This window comes from Syngnathus leptorhynchus, chromosome 3 (genome assembly GCF_054491065.1).
Source record: "Syngnathus leptorhynchus isolate UIUO chromosome 3, UIUO_Slep, whole genome shotgun sequence".
Classification (NCBI taxonomy): Eukaryota; Metazoa; Chordata; class Actinopteri; order Syngnathiformes; family Syngnathidae; genus Syngnathus; species Syngnathus leptorhynchus.
This window is the reverse complement of record NC_141197.1, coordinates 9,465,103-9,486,205: the sequence shown is the minus strand read 5'-3', so window position 1 is coordinate 9,486,205 and position 21,103 is coordinate 9,465,103. Positions and strand designations below refer to the sequence as shown.

At 41.8% G+C, this 21,103-nt stretch overlaps 1 protein-coding gene across 4 annotated transcripts; it reads right to left on the bottom strand.

Moving 5' to 3' along the window:
• Positions 1-1,326: 1,326 nt before the first annotated feature.
• Positions 1,327-17,496, bottom strand: cdkl5 (cyclin dependent kinase like 5). 4 transcript variants are annotated; one of them, XM_085907736.1, is made up of 20 exons: positions 17,454-17,496; positions 16,730-16,764; positions 12,223-12,268; positions 12,003-12,139; positions 10,902-11,022; positions 10,566-10,625; positions 9,702-9,792; positions 8,501-8,603; positions 7,667-7,753; positions 7,291-7,371; positions 6,209-6,384; positions 4,705-5,546; positions 4,271-4,611; positions 4,071-4,175; positions 3,830-3,935; positions 3,575-3,710; positions 3,132-3,237; positions 2,577-2,741; positions 2,088-2,312; positions 1,327-1,740 (listed from the first exon to the last, which is right to left on the bottom strand). In XM_085907736.1, exons 1-20 carry the CDS (start codon positions 17,488-17,490, stop codon positions 1,327-1,329), a joined length of 3,414 nt encoding a protein of 1,137 aa, XP_085763862.1. In that variant the 5' UTR covers positions 17,491-17,496. The 4 variants fall into 4 exon arrangements, with proteins under 4 accessions (XP_085763862.1, XP_085763863.1, XP_085763860.1 ...); XM_085907737.1 differs by having other exon boundaries at positions 2,088-2,304; positions 2,608-2,741; XM_085907734.1 differs by having other exon boundaries at positions 2,106-2,312; positions 17,454-17,490.
• Between the last annotated feature and the right edge of the window lie 3,607 nt (positions 17,497-21,103).

The window sequence follows — 21,103 nt, the reverse complement described above, 5'->3', positions numbered from 1 at the left end:
TTGAACTGCTGGACATGTATATTCTTGAATGAGAACTTAACATGACATAACCCCCCACCCCCCACCACCACACGTAGGGTTATCATTATTGTCTCTAGGGAGAAAAAAAACCACAAAAGTGAAAAAAAAAAAAGAAAATCTGTCGAGACCATATCAAATTAAATTAAAACAACAGTCACCATTAAATAATTTCTATGACATAGTCATCTATTCATCTCTGTGTCAAAGTAAAGCTCTTGTAATTACACATTGAACACTACATACCATTTTAATAATGCCCTTTATCTTATTAGGGCTATAACTATACCTTATATACTCAGATGTAAAACAAATAACAATAAATTATGTTGATATATATCTTTTTCTCTCTCTCTCTCTCTCTCTCATCAAATATTTGAGAAAAAAAAAAAAAAGCTCTAGTGGTCATCAGGGGAATGTGCTGTGTTCTGTGACCAAAAGGTGGGAGCAGAGGCAGTTTCTAATCCTCAAGACAGAAGAACAACCCTGACAGAGGCAGGCCAATGGAAAGGTTTCGTTTCGGCATTTAGTCCATCGAATTCTCATCCGGTGTCAGGTCTCTGTACTAGAACAATCTTTGTCTGCATTACCCAGCCAATTCAGTAGAATCACTTGTTCCACAACTAGGGCTACTTTAGGCTAGTATGCAATTAAACCTTTCTAGTAAAGTACTGGGCTGCCTTGGATTGTCCCAACTACTGAATTGTCTTAGTGGTGAGGACAAATACGCGTGGACCTTAAGATGGATAACAAGGAGATTGAAGAAACATTTCTTTGATACCACTCGTATGACCCATGCGCTCACTGGTAGAACAGCTTGTTAGGCCACATGTTACCATTGAAGCAAAACTGCTACGAGTGACGATTCTACCAGTTACCATCGAGTGCTTCATTAGTAGGAAAAGGAGTGCATGGAGACTAACTAGTTTAGTTTGACCTAACTAGTAACAGTGCAGCACGGTTGTTTAGTAGTATGATTTAATTGTAGGCCAAAATGGCACTAGTTGTGGAAAAAAATATTAGTGAGACACAATACTGCAACTTATGTGCTAAATTAATTTTCAAAAAGAGTTCTAGAGCCTAGACCCTAAATTGGATATAAATGCTCAAAGGGCTTTTTCCATTGGGGTGCAAGTTCACGTTGACGAGTTGTGTGTCTGCATTCGGTCCTTGTCCGGGCTCATCGCGCCAGAGGAGCGCAAGACGTTTTTACCTAAACTGTAACTATAGTCAAGCGGGGCCCTCCTCATTCCAGCAGGTGTGTCCACGATGAGCCGTAGCAGAGGTGGTACAGCTTGAGTTGGACGTTTAGAGCGCCGTCTCCTTCAGGTCATTGAGGTTTGGCATTCTGGTGCGAGAGGCACGGGTAAAGGTGGGTCCGTTTTGCCCCGGTTTGATGCCCAACTGTTCGGCCGTGAACTGCACGCCCTCGGCCCGCTGCAGCGCCGACACGTGCCAGGCGGACTCCAGCTGGCCCGGCAGCGGGTAGCTGGCCTTTCGGTTCTTGGACTGAGACGAGCCACTCGCTCCGGAGTGACCCCGGCTCTCGGCGTGCCCCCGGCCCTCGGCGTAGACCGCTTTGGAGGAAGGCTGAGGGGGGTTGGGCAGAGGGGGCTGGAAGCGCAGGTCTGTGGGGGCGGGAGGAGGAGGAGGAGGGGGCTGGCCTTGGTTTGGAGAAGGGGACAGGTGGAGAAGCCTGCGAAGGGACTTCAGTGTTTGGCTCTACGCGTGAGGGACATCAAGGAAAGTTGTCAGGTAAATAAATGTCATAAATAATAAATAAATGAATAAAAATAAATGTAAATAATAAATAAATGAATAAATACATAATAATAAAATAATAAAGTACACTAACAAAATTTAGCTGTACATAGATAGCTATTTATCAGTTTTAATCAGGTTTTACAGTTAGTGGAGGGAAGTACCAAAGTGCAAATACATTGTTACTGTTTTTACTTCAAATTACTTTTGATAAGTACATTTACTGTCAGATACTGTCGATTCTACAAGTTGACTTTAACTGCTACCAAAACTGAAAATTGTACCTTTCCTTGTACGTTCAGGTGTACTTGAGGCCGAGTATGTACCTGAGAATGTGAGTCAATCGCTTTTTCTGTCGGCCATTCGTTCACTCTCTCTCTTCCTCTTTCTCGTTCTCTGTCTCGATCGCGGTCTCTGCTCTGCTCTCGTTCTCTGTCTCGGGAACGCTCTCGGTTTTTCCGACGGCTTCCGTGGCGAGAGGATGATTTGGAGCCCCTCTGCAAGGACAGATGCTCTTGAGCATTCCCAGTTCCCTTTTCGCAAGAAGATATGAGATAAGCATCAGATATAGTATATCATCAGGTATATATTTTTGTTTACAAATAAATTATGTTTACTTGGCCCATGTATAAATAAAGACTTTCTCCTCAATAGTAAGACTAGTAATTAAAGTAGAACTAGTAGTGGAAATAAATGTTGGTAGTGAGACAGTGGTCCTACTCGTGTGCTGCGTTGTCTTACTCTTGAGGACATGGACTTTATGCTAGATATCACAGTCATGTGCTTTTTAGTCTTACAGTTGTGGCAGGATATGGCGGCGGAGGAGGCTGCTGTTGTAGCATAGGCGAGGGCACCACAGGAAGGACTTTGACAGCTGAGTTGTGCTTTAGGCTGTTCTTAGAGCTGAAGAGCGGGAAGAGGCTTTTCCTGATACTGGGGTTCCGCCCGTCCGCCATGTCTGCCTGTGAAGAGAAAAACATGTCACTTTCAGTCTCAGCAGCTAAATGAATAAATGATCACTAAACATGATATACAGTATGTCTGCACTATACGGCAGTATACTTTTCCTATTGGTGGTGAAATACAAAGTAAGTTTTTACAAAGTATTTTTACTTAAAATATGTATCTGGATCAATGTTTTGCAACCACCCAACAAAATGGAGTAAATTCACCTCAAAACTAGTCCGATACAACTAACATGTGTATCGGACGAAATCTATCATTTCAGATGTATTTGATTGACTTTTGCTTATTTTCATGATGTTTTGTGTTTGTTATCCCATCGGACATCACAGTAATAATTTCCCCCAATTGCCATCAATTGAATAGATCGTTTGTGGGAAAGTGCTTACTCCTTGTGTCTTCTTCTTTTTCTTTTTAATGGCTCTGAAGAAGCCTTGTTTTTCTTTCTCTTTGGCAGGCTCTGGAGGATTCATCACCATTGCTTCCGCTGCGCTCCTGAAAAAGGAAACCTTCCTCACCGATCGACTATGTTTGTAATGGCAAGACCACAATGTGATAAATGACTTTGCCTTCAAAAAGCTTTTTGTGAGAAAAAATATACAAACATCTCTGCAATACAACTCTCTTGGAAAAAAAATCAACATTATATGTCTTTTTTATTTTATAATCTATTCCGGTATGATGCTGCATTATCGTTTTTATAATACCAAGTTTTATAATGAAAGTTTTTGGATTGAGGTACCTAAAGTCATGGCCACATTTTCAACTCAAGTTAAGCCACTGTCCACTCCGACTTGAAAGACCTAGGCGTTCTCTTTAAAAAGATTCTCACCAGTCAAAGGCAGTCTGGCGTTTGGAGTGGTTGACCATGGTAACAGGGTTGCCAGGGACAACGGGTACGACTGGTCCTCGACCCTGCCCAACACCCTCGTGGAAAGACGAGGAGTTATCTGGTCTGGGCGACGGCACTGGACAGAACCAAGACAAGCCTTGTTCCTTCTTGCGATAACATAAATCATCTCTAAGATTGTCCAGGTAAGTCAAACAATAAGATATATATTTTTTTATTATTTACAGTTTTACAGACCTCTGTAAAAGCTACCAACTCTTCGAGGCATGGACTCAGTGAAGATCATCCGGTTCTCCTTGGAAGACGCTCCATCCTCTCCATGAGCGTCGTGATACATACCGACCTATACGTCGCACAAATGGGCACAAGACAACGCAATACAAAGAATCTTATTATGATTGCCACACTAGACACTGAGACAAGCAAAAAAAACAGCTGTCTATACTCTTTGTAAGATGGAAGTCATATGATGTCAAACCTCATTCTTAGGCAGTCGCTGAGTATGAAAAGTGGCAGTGTTGTCTCTTGTTGAATCTTTGACGGGGGCACACGGGTGGCTCATGTCTTTCGGGGACGGCTCGCTCTGTTGAAGAAACGAACATGTCAAAGGTGGTCAAAGTTTCCTCTCTCTCTCTCCATCCGTCTTTACCCGATTCCCCACCCCCACATTACACTTACCCTGCTCATGCCGTCCGTGCAGTCTTCCCTGGAAGAGCTCACCGAGTGCCCACTAAGCGTGGTCCTGTGCTGAAGTTGCGGGGAAAGAAGCTGGAGACTAGAAGCTCGTGTCGGAATAGCCTGAGCCGGAGGGGGCAAGCCCACCATCCCAGCTTCTCCGCCATGAGGTCGGTGACGCTCTCTCCTTACGTACATAGAATGGCGTTGAGGCCGTTGCTGAGAGGAGAAGGGTGACGAGTAACCCAGGCCATAATGGTAGGAATCGTGTGGGGAGGGCAGCGTGTGGGTGGAGGGCATCCCCGCACCCCCAGGGTCTAAGAGCTCCGGAGCCTTGGCCTCCTCTGCGGGTGAGAGGGAAGATTCATTGCACATTTTCAAGAATCTACAATCCATCTAGCAATTTTCTATTACGTTTTCAGTTCAGTGTAACCTACCTGGAGCCAAAGATTTATGTCTGGACTTGTGTCTGGAGGAGGAGTCGAGCGTGCTGCTCTCCATGCGGACGTTGCTGCTGCTACGGGATGCGGGGCTGTGCCCCGGGCGATCACTGTGTCGTGCCGAGGGGCTGCCAGGTGGCCCAGGGGCCCCCGCAGGGGCATTGAGGTCCAGACAGCTGGCAGGGAAGAAACGGGCGCCGGGTCCCACCGCTGCGGTCGTGTTGGAATTTGGGTCGTCAGGGTGAAGTCGACCGTCGCTGAGGTTTCCTACAGATTTGGCATCGCTCAGAGTGTTGTGGCTCTTGGACAGGCTGAGATAGGAGGTGGAGCTTTTGGAAGAAGACGACATGGATCCATGGGTTGAGTCGGCCACGCTGTGGGTGTGTCTCCCGTGTTGTTTGTCTCCTGCTGACTGTAAGGTGTTGGTCTTGCTTTCCAGGAAGGTGTGGCGTCCACCTTGCTGCTGCTGTTGCTGCTGCTGCTGCGAGCGAGAGGAACCGCTGGACTTGCTGAGGCTGTACTTTGCACCATGTCCTTGTTCTGGCAACTTGGGCGAGGGTCCCAAATTGAAATCAAATTCCGATTTGTTTTTTATTTCTTTGGGACTGAGGAGGTGCGGCAGGTTGTTATTGGCCAGATCTTTGCTGGACGAGGCAGAGCGGTTGAGGGTCTGGGACAGATACTGACTCTTGGGGTGAAGCGTCGGACTTAAACTCGACGGGGGTTTGTTACCATTCAAGAAATTCTCGTTGCCAAGGTGATGGAGCTCACCATGACGTGGGAGACTTGAACATTCTTTGCTGTTGGAGCGACGCTGGCTTGAGCTCTTGGTGTGACTCCTAGGGTAACATGTTCAAATTCAGTGTGCTTGCTGTATTTCTGGCCGCTTGGGGGCAGCACACCGAGTTAAACATGCACTACTAGTAAATTATAACATGGAAGCCCTGTTTATGGCATTTACCCTTCCCAGACACTTTAAACACATTTAAACTTAAAGTAATTAAAAACAAGCGTATTTAAGTATTCCTTCATCACATGGTCTCGGTGTCACAGTCAAGAAATGGGACGCAAAAGCTTGTTAGCGCAATAAGATGCCAAGTGTGCTTGCTTCAAGCTGTCGATTTGTCTTTGCCTGTTGAGGTTTATCATAACACTAACACAAAACAAAAGCGAATGAAATATTTCTTCGAATGAAAGTCAGCTCGCTTCACACCAACATATAATTCGGAATGCCATAGACGGGTCAGTGGAAATTGATTTGCTATGGTTGGATTAAAAACCATTAAAGATTTGATACTCAACAAAGTGATAGCACATTAAAAAAAAAACACAAACGGATCATAGTACTAGTCTCACTGTTATGTTGGCCATATATAGAAAAAAGCAAAACAGCATTGCTGCAAATGATGAAAGACGATGTAGCACTGCATAGTGTGTGCAATTTTTTTTCAACGTAGTAGTACGATAGCTGAAGCGTAATTTTAAAAGCTGTTTACTGGACCTTGTCGGGACTGTGTTTTCTCCATGATGGTGTGTTTTCCTCTTGGAGGAACGTGGAGGGTTGGGCGAGGAAGGCGAAGGCCTCTCTCGCTCCACCTGCCTCAGAGGCTGGAAGGCTGGATGATTCAGACTCTGCTCAGTCAGATAGCGCTCAGTCGGGTTGAGAAGCAGCAGGTTCTGATGAGTAACACACACACACGTGCATTCAAAGGAAACTCTCGGAGAAAATGTTCTTTGCAAAAATATGTGTCTAAACATGGTGTTCTGAATAGTATTGGATTTTTGGAATAAGAATGAATCAGATGAATGCATCTATTCTCATCGAACTTCTCATCAGACATTTTAGCCTAATACAGCTATCGACTGAAATTGACATAAAACCCAGAAAACAAGATAGATGCGCGGGATCACAAGATAGATGTTGATTCCGAGAATTTTATAATGTCACACGTAGTCCTAGTGTTCTCTTCTGTGATTAAATACGTTAAGTGAAGTGCAAATTATTTCCATAATACAGTGAACCCCATAATTCACGGAGGTAGGGACGGAACCCTGCCGCAAATGAAAGTGAATAACTGACAAGGCAAAAGGTTTATTCTGTACTGCAATTGTCTATGGATGCAGGCAAATGACGATAGGATAGGTTCAAAGTTAAAGAATTGTTGAATTTGAAAAATAATGCGTGGGTTCACTGTCTATAAATAAATGCCTCTCAGAGCGCTTGTATTGACTCTCATTAGTTTTCCAACGTATGGTACACGTACAAGTAGCAGTCTGTCTGTTCCCCTGAGTGCAGTGCTTCTCAAATAGTGGGGCAAGCCCCCGTTTGTGTGACCCCAGGGAACATGTTAATAAGGCCACAAAGTTATGCACAGGTCTACGTGTTATAATCTTATAGACAGATTATGTCCTATTTTTGGTTACTGAGGAGAATTGGGGTGGGGTGTGAAATCTTTTCTTCTTCCTGGGCAGTATAATAAAAAAATGATTGTAATCATAAGAATAAAATCTCTGTAAAATGTTTGAGAAGCAGTAGTGTAATTGTACCTAACCAAGTGTCATTGTATTGTGTTTGAATTTTACCTTCATAAGATCCAACATCAAACCGCTTAAAATGCCTTGGTACCTTCTCTCCAGTGTCTGAGGATGAGTAACTGAGGGAAACTGAGACACACACACATACACACAGAGACGATGTCAAACCTTGATATTTTTAATTAAATTTTTATGCTTGTAAGACGTTCTAATTGGCTAAGGTCACATGGTACTCGAAATCTACTGCACGCACACACACATTCACCGTAGGCCTTGTGGAACGGTTTGTTTCCATCCCATGAGTCACAGCACTGGACTCAGTCATGAAGAAGCGAGGTGAGCGATAAAAACAGCGACGAGTGAGGACGAAGAAGGGGGAAAAAAATACGAGGAAGTCGACAAAGAATAAACAGCAGTGTTGTACCCTGATTCCATGAAAGCGAGGGTTGTTGTAGAACAGTTTCATCTGCTCAGCAGGAAGTGGCCCAAGAACCTTCTGAATAGTGAATAGCTGTAAATAATAATAAATCAAACATTGGTGTTAATATTATTGTAGTGTTGATATTGTCGTAGACATTATGGGACAAGCGTAATGAATGAAAGAACAAAGTGCAACTTTCCATCTCTGTACGAGTATGCGCTTTGTCCTCACTAGTAAGACAAGTAGGACAACTACCTTTATATTTCTAGTACCCCAGTTGACCTCTGCACACTACTAGTCATTATCAGATGATCAGTTTGGATCAGGTGTGTCAAAGGAGGGAAACATCTAAAACGTGAAGGACCGAGGGCCGCTATTGCCTACCCCTGCTCGTGTGACATTATAAAATTCGACTGGTGTAGTGCTTCACTCACAGTCGGCTACTTGTAGCGTGCAGATGTCAACAAGTAAGTTTTTAGCCAAAATACCAATGCTGAAATGTCAAACAGTAGTAGAAGGCAGTTCTGTAAAAAAAAAAAAAAATCAAAGACACAGACATTCTAATAGGGCGCCTGAGTCATTCTCCACTTAATTGTCTTACGAGTGAAGACAACGAGCATTATAGTAGAACATGCACTTTAAGGTGGACATCAAGGATAGATAATAAATGCTAGAGACATTTGGATTATTGTGGGGGAAATATGGATTTGCAATTATCACAGTTGGAGGAACTCTCCTCTTATGTTTTCATTTATAGATGTTCAAAATGATGAACGTGACATATGTCTTGTGAGAATCGTTTTGTTTTTTTCTTTAAGGGCACGAGAGTAAGCAGACCTGATCAATCTCGCTTTCCCCGGGAAACAAGGGCTGCCCATCGCTCAGCTCCCCGAGGATGCACCCCACTGACCACATGTCCACCGCCTTGCCATAAGGAGCCCTGACACGATGAAGAAAATGTGCCAAGTCGTTAACAGCGCATTATGACCTCGGTGCTGAAATGAGAAAACAAGGATGGCGGCGCTGGAAATGAAAAGAAGACGAATAAGGAGTGATGTTGGTGCAGGGAAATAAAAAGAGCGATTGCATGCTACGGGAAGCGATGCACATAAAACAAACTGTCATTTGCGAGAGAATGGAGCTGAGGAGCGTGGTGAGAAAAGGCGAGCGATCTGGCAGCAGTCGAGCAGAGGTGGTGTTGGAGGGAGAGATGATTTGAGGGGGCGGCATTCAAATAGCGTCTCGATAAATGTTCCAGGGCGTTTACTAAATCAGGCAAGCGCATCCAGTCTATGTGACTTCAACTGTTTCTCAGCTGGACTGGACTTTTCATGCAGAAAATCAAAACACAATATATAGCTGCATGAACAACACAACACAAATTTGATCTCAAGACCAAGAAGGTGGAGAGAACCCAAATTCAGTAAAACTACAGGAGGCTTCAAGTTGCTCCTTAAATAATACACTCATTTATAAAACATACCGTAGTTTTGGTTTCAAGATTTTACTATTGCGGCCATTTCCCCTTCATTTAACACACACACTGGTAAATCTAAAATTCATTTTGTAGACACAAAACAGCCTTAGTCTACAAAAACTTTGGAGCACATGGACAAAAAAAACCACATTTTTAAACAATGTTATGTGTTGTGTATTTGGGGTCACTTTAGGAAAAGCAATTCAATTTAAAGATGAGAGACTGACATTTGGGTTATTTTTGTTGCTGTCAACAAGTCAAATTAGACTCCAATATTGAAGGGTCAATAGCTAAAAATTCAAGGTTACAGATCTACAATGGAAAATATAAAGTGAACACACAAAAACCCACTGATAAATCTTTCTCATGTTGGCCATCTCAATGCAACACACAAACAAACAAAAAACTAACAAAAACCAACACACAACACCAAACAAACAAACAAACAAACAAACAAACAAACAAACAAACAACACCAACCAATCAACCCCAAACTGTTTTTTCACGTGTAACGTTCATGTTAATCCATGCTCAAGATGGAAGCATCTAGTCCTTACTCACCCAAGCAGCAGTTCGGGTGAGCGGTACCATCTTGTGGCCACATACTCAGTGTAGTTGGCATCGGTTCCTTCAGACAGGTTGCGTGCAAAACCTGAGCCAAAGTAAAACACAAATGAATAAAAATAAACACATTTGAATGCATGCAAACATATAAATCTGTCTGTCTATCTGCCTGTCTGCCTGTCTGTCTGCCTCGCTCGCTGGCTTGATGTTGAAAAATGACCGGTTTCTCAGGCTCAACAAACAACATTAATCTTACTTTCTCTGGAAAAAACCCATTTCATACATAATCATTCTATTTGTGTTTGAGGTTTTAACTATGCATTTTATTGTATTGGTTTTCAGTAGCAAAAATTCTATTGCAGATACACCATTTACAAGGTGATAAATAAACAATGACATTTTTCACAGGGCAAAACTAAATAAAAATAACTACAGTGATTACTGCTAATTTCATTTGAGACTCAGCCCGTGGTGTTGTGCACTTTATTGAACAGTAAAAGTTTAATCAGTCTACAAAAGGCTGACAGGAAAACATGTTGACTTGATCCACAGTGTACCTGAGGTAGGAGCAATTACAGGCAGTTTTCTCGTTGTTGTTGTTCCTTTTTCTAAACAATCATAACCCCTGTAGCATTTAAAAATGACTTGCACAGGTTGGGAACTTGTAAGGCTGTTGGCAACAAAGAGTTGTTTTGAACATGCACCTCGAAAAAAGAGAAGATTGTTTTAAGAATCGGTGCCTACCAGGGAATGCGAAGCACCGGAAGAATTAGAATATAAATCCTTTTTTTGTTTGTTTATGGTCAGTACTAATGTAAAAATTCTGTATTTTAGTATTAGCATTTGAGAAGGAAAGCTCACCAAAGTCACAGAGCTTGAGGACATCCTCGGAGCTGATGAGCAGGTTCTCTGGTTTGATATCTGGAGGAGCGGGAGACCCAAAGACAAAAGTATTACATTGACATCTTTCTGCCGTTGATGAATGTGTCTGAATCTTTTTCTATTGCTACCTTTGGAATTTCAGGAAGACCCTTAAATGTGAACAAATATCAATATATTTGAGCCATGAATAGACAGAAGGTCAAATCAAACTCATGTTTAAGGGTTACAGTGTATTCTGGGTTAATCCCAAAATGTCACCCATGAGTGACAGAAAAGCATCATCATGCCATTTCAGAAAAAGAATAAAGATCCCACCTCTGTGCACGATCTCGTTCTTGTGACACCAGTTGATGGCTTTGATAAGCTGGTAGATGTAGCTTCGGACTTTATCTGGCGCGGCACCATTCGGAAGTTCCTCCAACAGCTCCAGCATGTTCTGAAAGGTGCATTCAACAGTTGAACAGACAAAAATGATCTCTTCATTTTTCTTGGCCGTGTCCTCTTTTAGAATTTCGTATGAGCTGGGACCAATCCCAGGTGACTTTAGGCAAGAGGTGAGCACACCCTGGACTGTTGAGGGGATGATGGCAAGAAATTATGTTGAAGTAAGTTGAGGTTCTGAATTGAGGCAAAAGTAGTACTTTGCCACCATCTATTGACAACTTGACTCCATGTTCTTGTGAGTTGAGGCACTTCAGTTAGACCAGTGATTCTCACAGATTTTCCTGATTCCCTATTACTCAATTCCTGCAAATAGCATGCGTTCACATGCATCTTGATTGGTCGGTGTTTTCTAAAAAGGAGCTTAATCATAAAAAACAAAATCACTCAGCAATGAAATGAAAAAATCTGTGGGCAAAAATGACACTGAACATTAAAATCAAACCTATTATGAAATAACTACTGGGCTGGATACCGTGGCAACATAGTGAGGGAATCCACTATTCATGAAAACAAAGTTCATATGTTGCCATGGCGATGCTTTTTTTTTTTTTTTTTACGTGTAACTGAGCAGCCTCAACAAACTGAAAATGTAAGCGTGTAGAGGCAGAACAGTGAGAATATCCAGTCTACACCAGCGATTGTCAACCGGTGGTCCGCGGCCCTCTATTAGTCCATGGCGGCATTGAAAGTGGTCCACGAAATTGGAAAAGAAAAATAATTGTAGCATATTTAAAAAGAAAGTATTATTTAGACTTTCCAGCTAATTTTGTGAATCATTTACCCATCCAAATGATGTCAAATATAGCTGAGATTACCAAAATAGACATACAGATGCAAATAAATAGCAATGTAAAATAAAATAATATTCCGCCAAAGCAGTGGTGGCCAAGTTGCTTATTGATTATTATGGTGGTCCCTTGGACAAAACCAGTTGAAACCCCCTGGTCTACACTGACGGATTAAAGTACGCACCCTTTCAACGTATTCAAAGACAAGGTAGAGCTTCCCCCTGCGGCGAAAGGCTTCCTTCAGCTCAACGATGTTGTCCTGCTTCAGCGTGCGAAGCATCTTCAGCTCCCGAAGAGTCGTCTCCTTAACCTCTTCATTTTCTGTGTGTGCAAGTAAAACACTGCGATGAAGATGATGATGACGATGATCCTTTATTGCGGGGGCTTGCCATTGTCCTGCTCACCTTCGCTGTCTTTGAACTTCTTGATAGCCACCAGCTCGTTGGTTTCCTGTCAATACGCAAGCACGAGCGTTAAAACCATGGATGGGTGCAATGAATGTGTATAAATAAAACAATAGGCACAATTATAATCCTTATTGTCTCATTGTAAACAAATCTCAGACTGGGAACATATTGTAGCTTTCCTGGCTATGTGAGTCACAACGGGAATGGATGGAGTGCTGGATGAACAGATGGACGGCTTTGTAAAACTAATGAAGAGGAGAACTATTCAATTGACTTTCACAGATTTAAAGACTTCAGTATATCTAGACAAGAGGCAATTCTTTTACCCCGGGGCACCCACACACAGAACAAAAGAAGAATAAGATTAAGATGTATCTTCAGCTTTGCTCTAGTGCCCCTGCCGAATTCAACAATCTGGTCTAGTTCCAGATTCTTTCTTCCGATGTGGCTTTTGCTGCTCTACGAGATGATGTGCGCAGGATTTAACACATCCCACATTTGCTGGGATGGCTTGGAACACATTCACAGATAGCGCCAATAGAAGCCTGGATTCTTTTCCAGAAAACATGCACAATAATCTTGGAAATATTCTTAGAAGCATGGGTCCAAACTTTTTTCATGTTACTCACTGATAGATTGTCTGTGCAGACTACTCGATTAAGCTCTTAAACAATATTATAAACTAACCATATTGTTACCAAGGCCCAATACCAAATAGCGAATTCATGCACAAAAGCCAATTTGATAAAATAATTTTACTCCCTCCAAAAATCATCCTCTTAATCGGTTCATTTGTATTTCACAAATTACAAAAATCTTTGGCTTTTGCATTGCAACTTCACAAGCATGCCCCACCATTGCCCCCACGTTTCATGCGTGTCCGAATTAATAACCAAATCCACCAATTTAATCACTGGAGAGAAAAAAATGCCCATTTTGACATTCAGGAATCACCCAAAACACAAAAAGAGAAGCCAGCTAGTGAGCTATGACTCATTCTGTGTACAGAGGGGAGTCCTGCAAGTGAGCGGAAACAAACACAACACTTGGACTCATCAAGAGGTTGCACACATTGTCTGATCATGTGACTAAACAACACCCAATACAATGACGTCGATCTGCGATGAGAAATGACTCACGCCGGTTTCTCTCTCTCGGTTTTTGTGGTAATAAGTTGTTTTTGAGAGGCCTTCCGTGCTCTTAGCTTGAGGTGCCATACATTCAAATCAATCTTCTGCGGGCGGAACTTTGGTGATATGCAAAAGCAGTTTTAAAAATGAGGCACACTGGCTCTGATTTGTTGTTGTAATGTCATTTCAAAGGAACTTGTAGTGGACATGAATAATGCATTTTCACAAAACACAAACTTGAAATGAATTAATTAAAGGCTTCTTGTTTTGCTTTTGTGCTGTTTTTGGAAATGTATCTTTAGTGGTGTGACCTTATTAATATCTGAGGCAGCAGGCTCCCCCCTCCCACACACACACGCAAATTTCGAATCAAAATCCTCTGTATGTCAAAAAACAGTTTTGATATTCGATCGAGTGTTGTCGTAAACAGTGTGACAGAGCTGCAACGGTGAATATAGTAATTAAGGAGCTTGAGATTTGCAGATTGACAAGTCACTTTGAAATTACAAGTCAACTAGTGAAGGTGTTAATGTCAAGGGGAAAGAAACCATTGGACGCCTGCTTGTTTTGGTGTGCATTGTACCATCGTGCTGAGCAGAGGGAAGGAGCTGGAAAATATTTAAGGTCCTTCCTTTAGTGTGCAACTACTGTGCCACTTTTAAAGAGAAGAAAATGCTTTGATTGTCCACGATTGAAGTAAATTGTGAGCACTCCCACAATGGCACAGCCCTCCCTTTTGCATATCCGCCGGTTCGCGGTTGTCTGCAAAATGACTGAAATCGGATTTGGGGCTAACTCGGGGCTACAAGAAGATTAAATACAATGCCACAAGAAGATTAAATACAATCCAGGAATGAAACACCTGCCTTGTGTTTGACAACTCTTGGGCATTCTGCATCCTACTGTTGGTAGAGAATGAAATGTTTAAGAAGCACTGATTGTCATTCTTCAATTAAAATAATATCGAAACTAAGATTCAACCTATGGAGAGGAGAGAGACTAACGAGAACTAAAGCCTACATGTGATTCTCCCTCTGTCATTTCTTCTATTCCAATGCATCTCGATCGTGTTGTTTTCTAGAGGGGTCAGACATCAGAGGTCTCTCAGTGTTGGCGCACAGCAAGGGGCTGGCAGCGAGATCTCCCACACAAACCCGCTGCCTGGCTCAGGATGCTTTAGGAGAGCGAAAAAAAAAAACACCACATCATTTTCACCTCATGTCTGAGGAGAGAAATGTAATCCAACGACTTGTTCTTGCGGCTGAAGTTGAAGGCAAGAGGACGTGAACGGCAGAGAAGGACTTCCCGTCATTAGCGCTCATGCATGATGTAGTAGACTGCGTTCAAGCTCCGTGACAGCATCTTGCAGGATGCTGATGATTGTTTTAATCGTAAATAGCGTCTCTGACCTTCTCTCGTCGGCTTTTGGAGCCACGGTGGTGTCAGCGTAGTTATAAATAACCGCTGACTTTTCTTCTGCTTAGGAGACGAACAGCTCCAGATTGTAACATATACGGGCTAAATCTTCACAATCTTTTTTCTTACATTAGCAACTATGGTGTTTTGCTGTTTTATTTTTTGCCATTGCGCGTATTTGTTTACCAGTTTGTGATGTCACGTTTCACCTCGACCTGCATCACTTCTATTTCCAAAGTCACTTAATTTTATTTCATGTAATCAAATCACAGGTTATTTTAGCAGTGAGAAATTGCCTTAGGGAAACACTGGCTAGCATGTAGCTTGCGCTATTGTCACTCCCAAATTGAGAGATAACACGTTAGCCTCCGTACACACACCCACATTCGCCACAACACTTGTAACAGAGTGGTGGAACATTGCACAAAAACTGGCACGCATTTGCTAGGCTAATTAAATGTTCCCTCCAAGTCGCCACGTTGTGCACATGAATCCATTATTTAGACGTACACATTTGCAACGCATTACGTTAAGTGCCATCACAGTCACCCACTTGGGTCACATTCCAGTAGCTGTTGCATGGCATCCTATATATTCCTATGATTGACTCAAAGCAATACCATCTCGGCTTTCGACTGTTAAAAGGGTGACCCAGTTACAAATCAGCTAGGTCTACATGTTCAATTCAGTACCTCCTCCATTCCATTGCGCACACGCATGCACGCATGCACACTATCACGTTGCTTCTCTTGCTCGTCCCCTCCCACCCGATGTCTTTTCCCTTGCTTCCAGCTGAGAAAAGTAAAAATAACTTGCTCTTGTACAGCAAATGTAGTATTAATCCGGTCAGGGTCTGGCTTTGCGTGAGAACAAGAATCGCATTGACTTCAAGTCAGTGAGAATCAGGTGGCAGAATGTTCCTGAGGAAAATCAACTGCTCAGGTCTCCGCTCAACACATTTCAACAGCATTTCATGGAATTAAGAGCATTTGACAAGTTCATGTTGAAAATACACCAAAAACTGGAAACCCTATTTGGAAACCCTACTCCTAGATTGAACCCCTAACCTGAACCCCTAGTTTGAAAGACTAATTTGAAACCTTACTCTAGTTTGATACCCTAACTTGAAATCCTAATCTAAATGTGATACCCTAATTTGAAACCCTAAACCTGAGATTGAAACCCAAATTTGAAACCTTACTCCTAGTCTGAAACCTTCCAAGTGTGAAACTAATTTGAAATTCAACAAGTATTTTGAAACCTTCATTTGAACCCTAATCTCAGTTTGAACGCTAATTTGAACCAACTTTGAAACCCTAACCCTGCTTTCAAATCCAAACACTACTTTGAAACCTTAACTCCAGTCCTCTGCCAGTTATTGACCAACTTGTGGGGGAAACGGCATTTGAGTTGACAGTTGCACCCCTTCCTGAAATTTGCCTAACATTTTGCGTGTAGTGGGTGTGGTCATGGGGTTGTGTTTGCTGTCAATTATTCTGTTGGCTTTCTGTCCACTCTTCTATGTCCTGCCTAACAGAGTCTCATCTTCCCTTGCATATCAACTAGAACAACATTTCCACAAGAGTGCCTAGCAATTTGTGTAAGTGCAAGTCACAAGACACAGCCTGACAAGATTGCCAATGCTTTGATAAACATACTGCTGAGAAATCGCAAGCAGAGGAAGTCACACAAGCATTCAATTATATAAAGACACCACTGGAAGTGTAGTTCAAGTCAAATACATGAATGTCATTCATTTGGAAACTTCTTTCAAGGAGCTACTGGAAGTCAATCAAATTATACATGAATCTGAAAACACACATTCATCCTCTTTTGCATCATGTTCCCCAATGAACTCAGTTGTAGTTTAACCACAACAAGGATATCCCAAATACAAACTATAACATTTGATGTGTCATATAAATAAATGATAGACCTGCAGTGAGGAGAATTCTTACCTTATGTCTGCATTTGAGCACCACCCCATATGCGCCTTCATAGAAAAAGAGAAAAAAAGATCAATAAAACATGAATCTGAGATGTGCTTTAAAGTTGCAACCTCTAAGTTGTGTTGTGGGCTCCCAAACATGCATGAGGTGTGAGGCATACAAATTCTCCTACACACTTGTCTCACTTTTATTTTTACTAATATCGACAAAAACATTGCACATGCACCTATTACAATCTCTTAAAGGAAATTCCACAAAAGCAATTTAATCATTTTTTGAAGTCGTTTCCTGACACACCTCTGATTGCGGATGTGCAATGCATCATGGGTTTACAATGTTGGCAGCACAATGCAAGTTGTCAATCCATCCATCCATCCATCCATCCATCCATCCATCCATCCATCCATCCATCCATCCATCCATCCATCCATCCATCCATCATCCATCCATCCATCCATCCATCCATCCATCCATCCATCCATCCATCCATCCATCCATCCATCCATCCATCCATCCATTCGCACACACACGCACACACAACACATGCGCTCATGATGATTGTCATTGTTGTTTGTGGTTTCATCTGCACAGCGATAAAAATCTCGCTCAATCAAGCTCACCAAGGGTATCATAAAACCTGACAAAGAGATGAGAAAGATCTCGATCCTCTGTGGGCAAGGCACGTTTAACTCATGTCACATAAGAATACATGCAATAAAATCCAGCAACTCACCTTCACCCACAATGCCAAGGACTTCAAACTTATTCATCACATCACCGTTTAGCAGAGCTCCTCCAGCAGGTGAAACGAGACCCTTGGCGATTCAGCGATGACAGTCTTGCTGCGAGATGGAGTTAGAGGCAATTGTGGAGTCCAAGAGAAATGCGGTGAGCTTCTGACCACACCGCATTTCTAAGTCCTATTCGTCTTCACGTCCCCCTCTGCCTCAAGCTGCTGCTTGTGAATGTCTTTTTTTTTTTTTTTTTAAATTTACGACTCCTGTTTTCTCCAGGTTATTTTTCTCTCAGTCTTTTTGGAGCTTCCAAACACCTGTGCCTAAAAGACAAAAGCAAACATTCAAAAGGTAAGAACGCAGTATTTTGATGAAGGAACTAAGCATTGTGCTGATTGATGTCAATCAGGTGGTTGGTGTACTTGACCTTTTCAATGTTTGTCATATAGGAGTAGTCATTATCCAACAGTCAGGTGAGGCTAGTAATGACTTTGTTTACTGTACTTATGTGGGCATTTCAGGTACCTGTGAAGCTTTACTTGAGATTTATAGAGCTCATAACTGATCACTTTTGCTCCCTCGTGTGTACAGATAACCAGAGGCGCAGATGACACTGCAAATGGGGGGGATCACGTCCCCTGCATATTTATTAGGACCTGTCCCAGTCAAGACGTGACCTGTGACCCCGGCGCAATTTGAGGCACGCACGAGCAGTAGGTCGGCAATCTTGGAACACTAACTATGGCGATTAAACTAGGCCAAAAAAACATACGCAAATGATAAAGAGGTGCTTGTGGCATTAGTAATACGTTTTGATAGCACCAATCCTGAGCCATTACCAGCTAGCTGTTGGTTTGAAATAATAATAAAAAATTGTGTTTTATGTGATTTTTTTCTTCTCATTTCATGCATGATGTTAATTAATAAAAGATGGAAAGTAGGTTTTATTTGTGCGGGGAAGGTTTTTTTTATAGTCTACTCAGTTATCAGAATGGTAAAGTGCATGTAATTTAGAGTTAAAAAACATGTTTATTTTTGTACTTCAGTACATTTAAAGTCTATTCCTTTCCTGGTACATGAGTTGAATCAATATTTCAAATTTTAAGTCTTTTTTTAAAATATAAATATCTTCTTCTACTCAAGTACAAAATGCAAGTACTGACAGCACACGGCTATCCTGTTTGAAGAGAGCAAGGCAAAGTCTGATACACACTGTGGCAAGCTAAACAGAAACAAATCTTATTGTAAATATAACAGAATGTTGGAAGGAACAAAGTCCCCTCTGGTTGGCTAACATGCTTTCTTTCAGGCTGTAAATGGCTTTGATTGGTTGTCACCACAAAGCAAATTGACTTGGTAAAACAACTTGGTTGAAGTTGTTTTGCTCTGTTAGTGTTGGCTCCAGCCTGGGGCTGAGCTGCCTCAGAGTACTAAAGTGTCATTGGTAAAAGAATTACTTGGATACTGTTTGGTGTAAGACGCTGATGGTGTAGGGGTCCACTTGCTTGAATTGTGTGCAGGCAGCGTGGGATCAATTTCTGCTCAGCGGCAGTGTTCATGTGGGTGTGTTTAGTTGTTAGTCTCTAGATGTGCCCTGAAACTGGCTGCCGACCAGTTCAGGGTGTAGTCTGCCTGACATTAGCAGGGAAAGACTCCAGCAAACAGGATCAAAAGTGGTGTTGAAAATGGATGAATGGAGAGATTAATGATTCTAATGCAGTCTCTACCGAAGGTTCTATTTAAAAGCATAGATAGTGTCGATTTTCTAACTCTCCTAAATGCCAATTCTGAAAGTTCCCAGTCCAAGGTCCTACTTTGTGGAATTCCTTACATTAAAAATATCATATTGATACATTCTGCAGTAGATGGTTGTTAACTAGGACAAGAACAAGAGCAAAGGAATGTGTTATAAAGTGTGTTTTAATAAGTTGAAATGTGTTAAAAGGGTGTGGGAGTAGAGGGACAAAAAATGTCTGTAAATTTGACACAACACAGAGAAAAAGTATTGTTAACAAGCCTGCTAAATTTATATGTGGAAAAAAATTGCTAAGAATAAAAAGTAAGGCTCCATAATCAAGTGTCTCTGTTATGTGGGAACCCACACAACAACAACATGGAGCGAGGCGCCTACGTCTTGGACGACCTTTCCGTGGTCAAGCAAGCAGTGTTTAGACTAGTCGGGCCGTATAGATCACATTATTGTAAAGACATTTTTTTCAAGTTGACTTCGTCGTTGCTACTACCCATATGCCGGAGCTGCATGCTTTGTTTTGTGCTAGAAAGAATACTAAAGGATGCTAAACGAACATGAGCGCCCTTTGCACGGCTGTAGTAGTCTGCAGCTCTTTTCTTCAACAAGGGTGCTCGAAGCATTCACTCATTCACCCAGCTGCTGTACCGAGCTGCCCCTCAGTGTCTTGCTCAAGGGCACTTGGGTGCATGGAGAGCATCAAGTGAATTATACATACATATTGCAAGACCGTACAGCAGATTTTCTGAGCTATCATTACAATACCTAAAGTTGAATATTTTTGTTTTGCCACTTTTGTCTGACATTTTCTTTCAAATAGAGGCCTTATAGTCCACATCTGTTTTCTTCAAAGCAAAAAAAAGTAATTGAACTTTTGTTTGTTTCCACAATCTGCACTGTTTTAATTAAAGGACTTTATACTTCTACCTTTACCAGTCTTTTTTTGTACACGGGCATCTGTTCTTCTACTTTCATGAGCAGTGTTTTTGTTGACTTTGTTTATGTTACATTGCAATTTTGTTTTATGTTATGTCATGTTTTCCCTTGTTGATGTCTTGTCTAATCACACTCAGCATTAAAGTACAGACAAATGTGCAAAAAACAACTCCTGTACACTTCTCAAATTAAGCATGGTACAGTAAATATTTTGCATTTATTTATTTATTTATTTGTTTATTTGCATTATGTTGCCATCAATGGAGGTTTAAAAAAGTTGATAAAGTTACATTCTTGCTGAGTCTAAAACAAACCAATTTTAGAATAATGAGACCAAGCCGTTAACTTTGATGATTTTGATACAACTTGTGTGTTGTTCATGAAACACCCAAAAAATGGACCCAAGTTAGAGGGTTGGTCCAATTTTGAACCCTGCCCTATTTAGGGTGAAGGACAGTACAGATGTTTTCAAATCAAGGGTGTCAAAGTAAGAAGTCATCAGAAAAATTAACAAAACATAGATAGACCTTCAAAAATGTACGAGTAGCCTAAAGTAACTAACTACTATTTATTACTTTCCACCAATGACTGTGTAGCTGACACTTGTTCATTATCTCCCAAAACACACTTTTAATGATGATATGGCTCATGTGCCTGTGGGCGTCTTCCTATGCGGTGCACTTTCCACTCAGCTACATCCTTCCAGGAGAAGCGATTGAGGCCATCGAAGGATATGCAACTGCCACTGAGGACTGATTATAGAGCCCATTAAGCAGACCTATCCCCCCCTCCCCAAAAAAAAAAACCCCGAGCTGCTCTATAGGTGGAGAAACATATCCCTCTGACTACCCTGATCACATTTTCTGTGCATCTGACATGCCCAGAAATGAAGAATGACTTTGATAGTGTTATTGTAGATGTAAAACAAACATGCTTCCAGTGGTTAGATAATAAATGTGATGA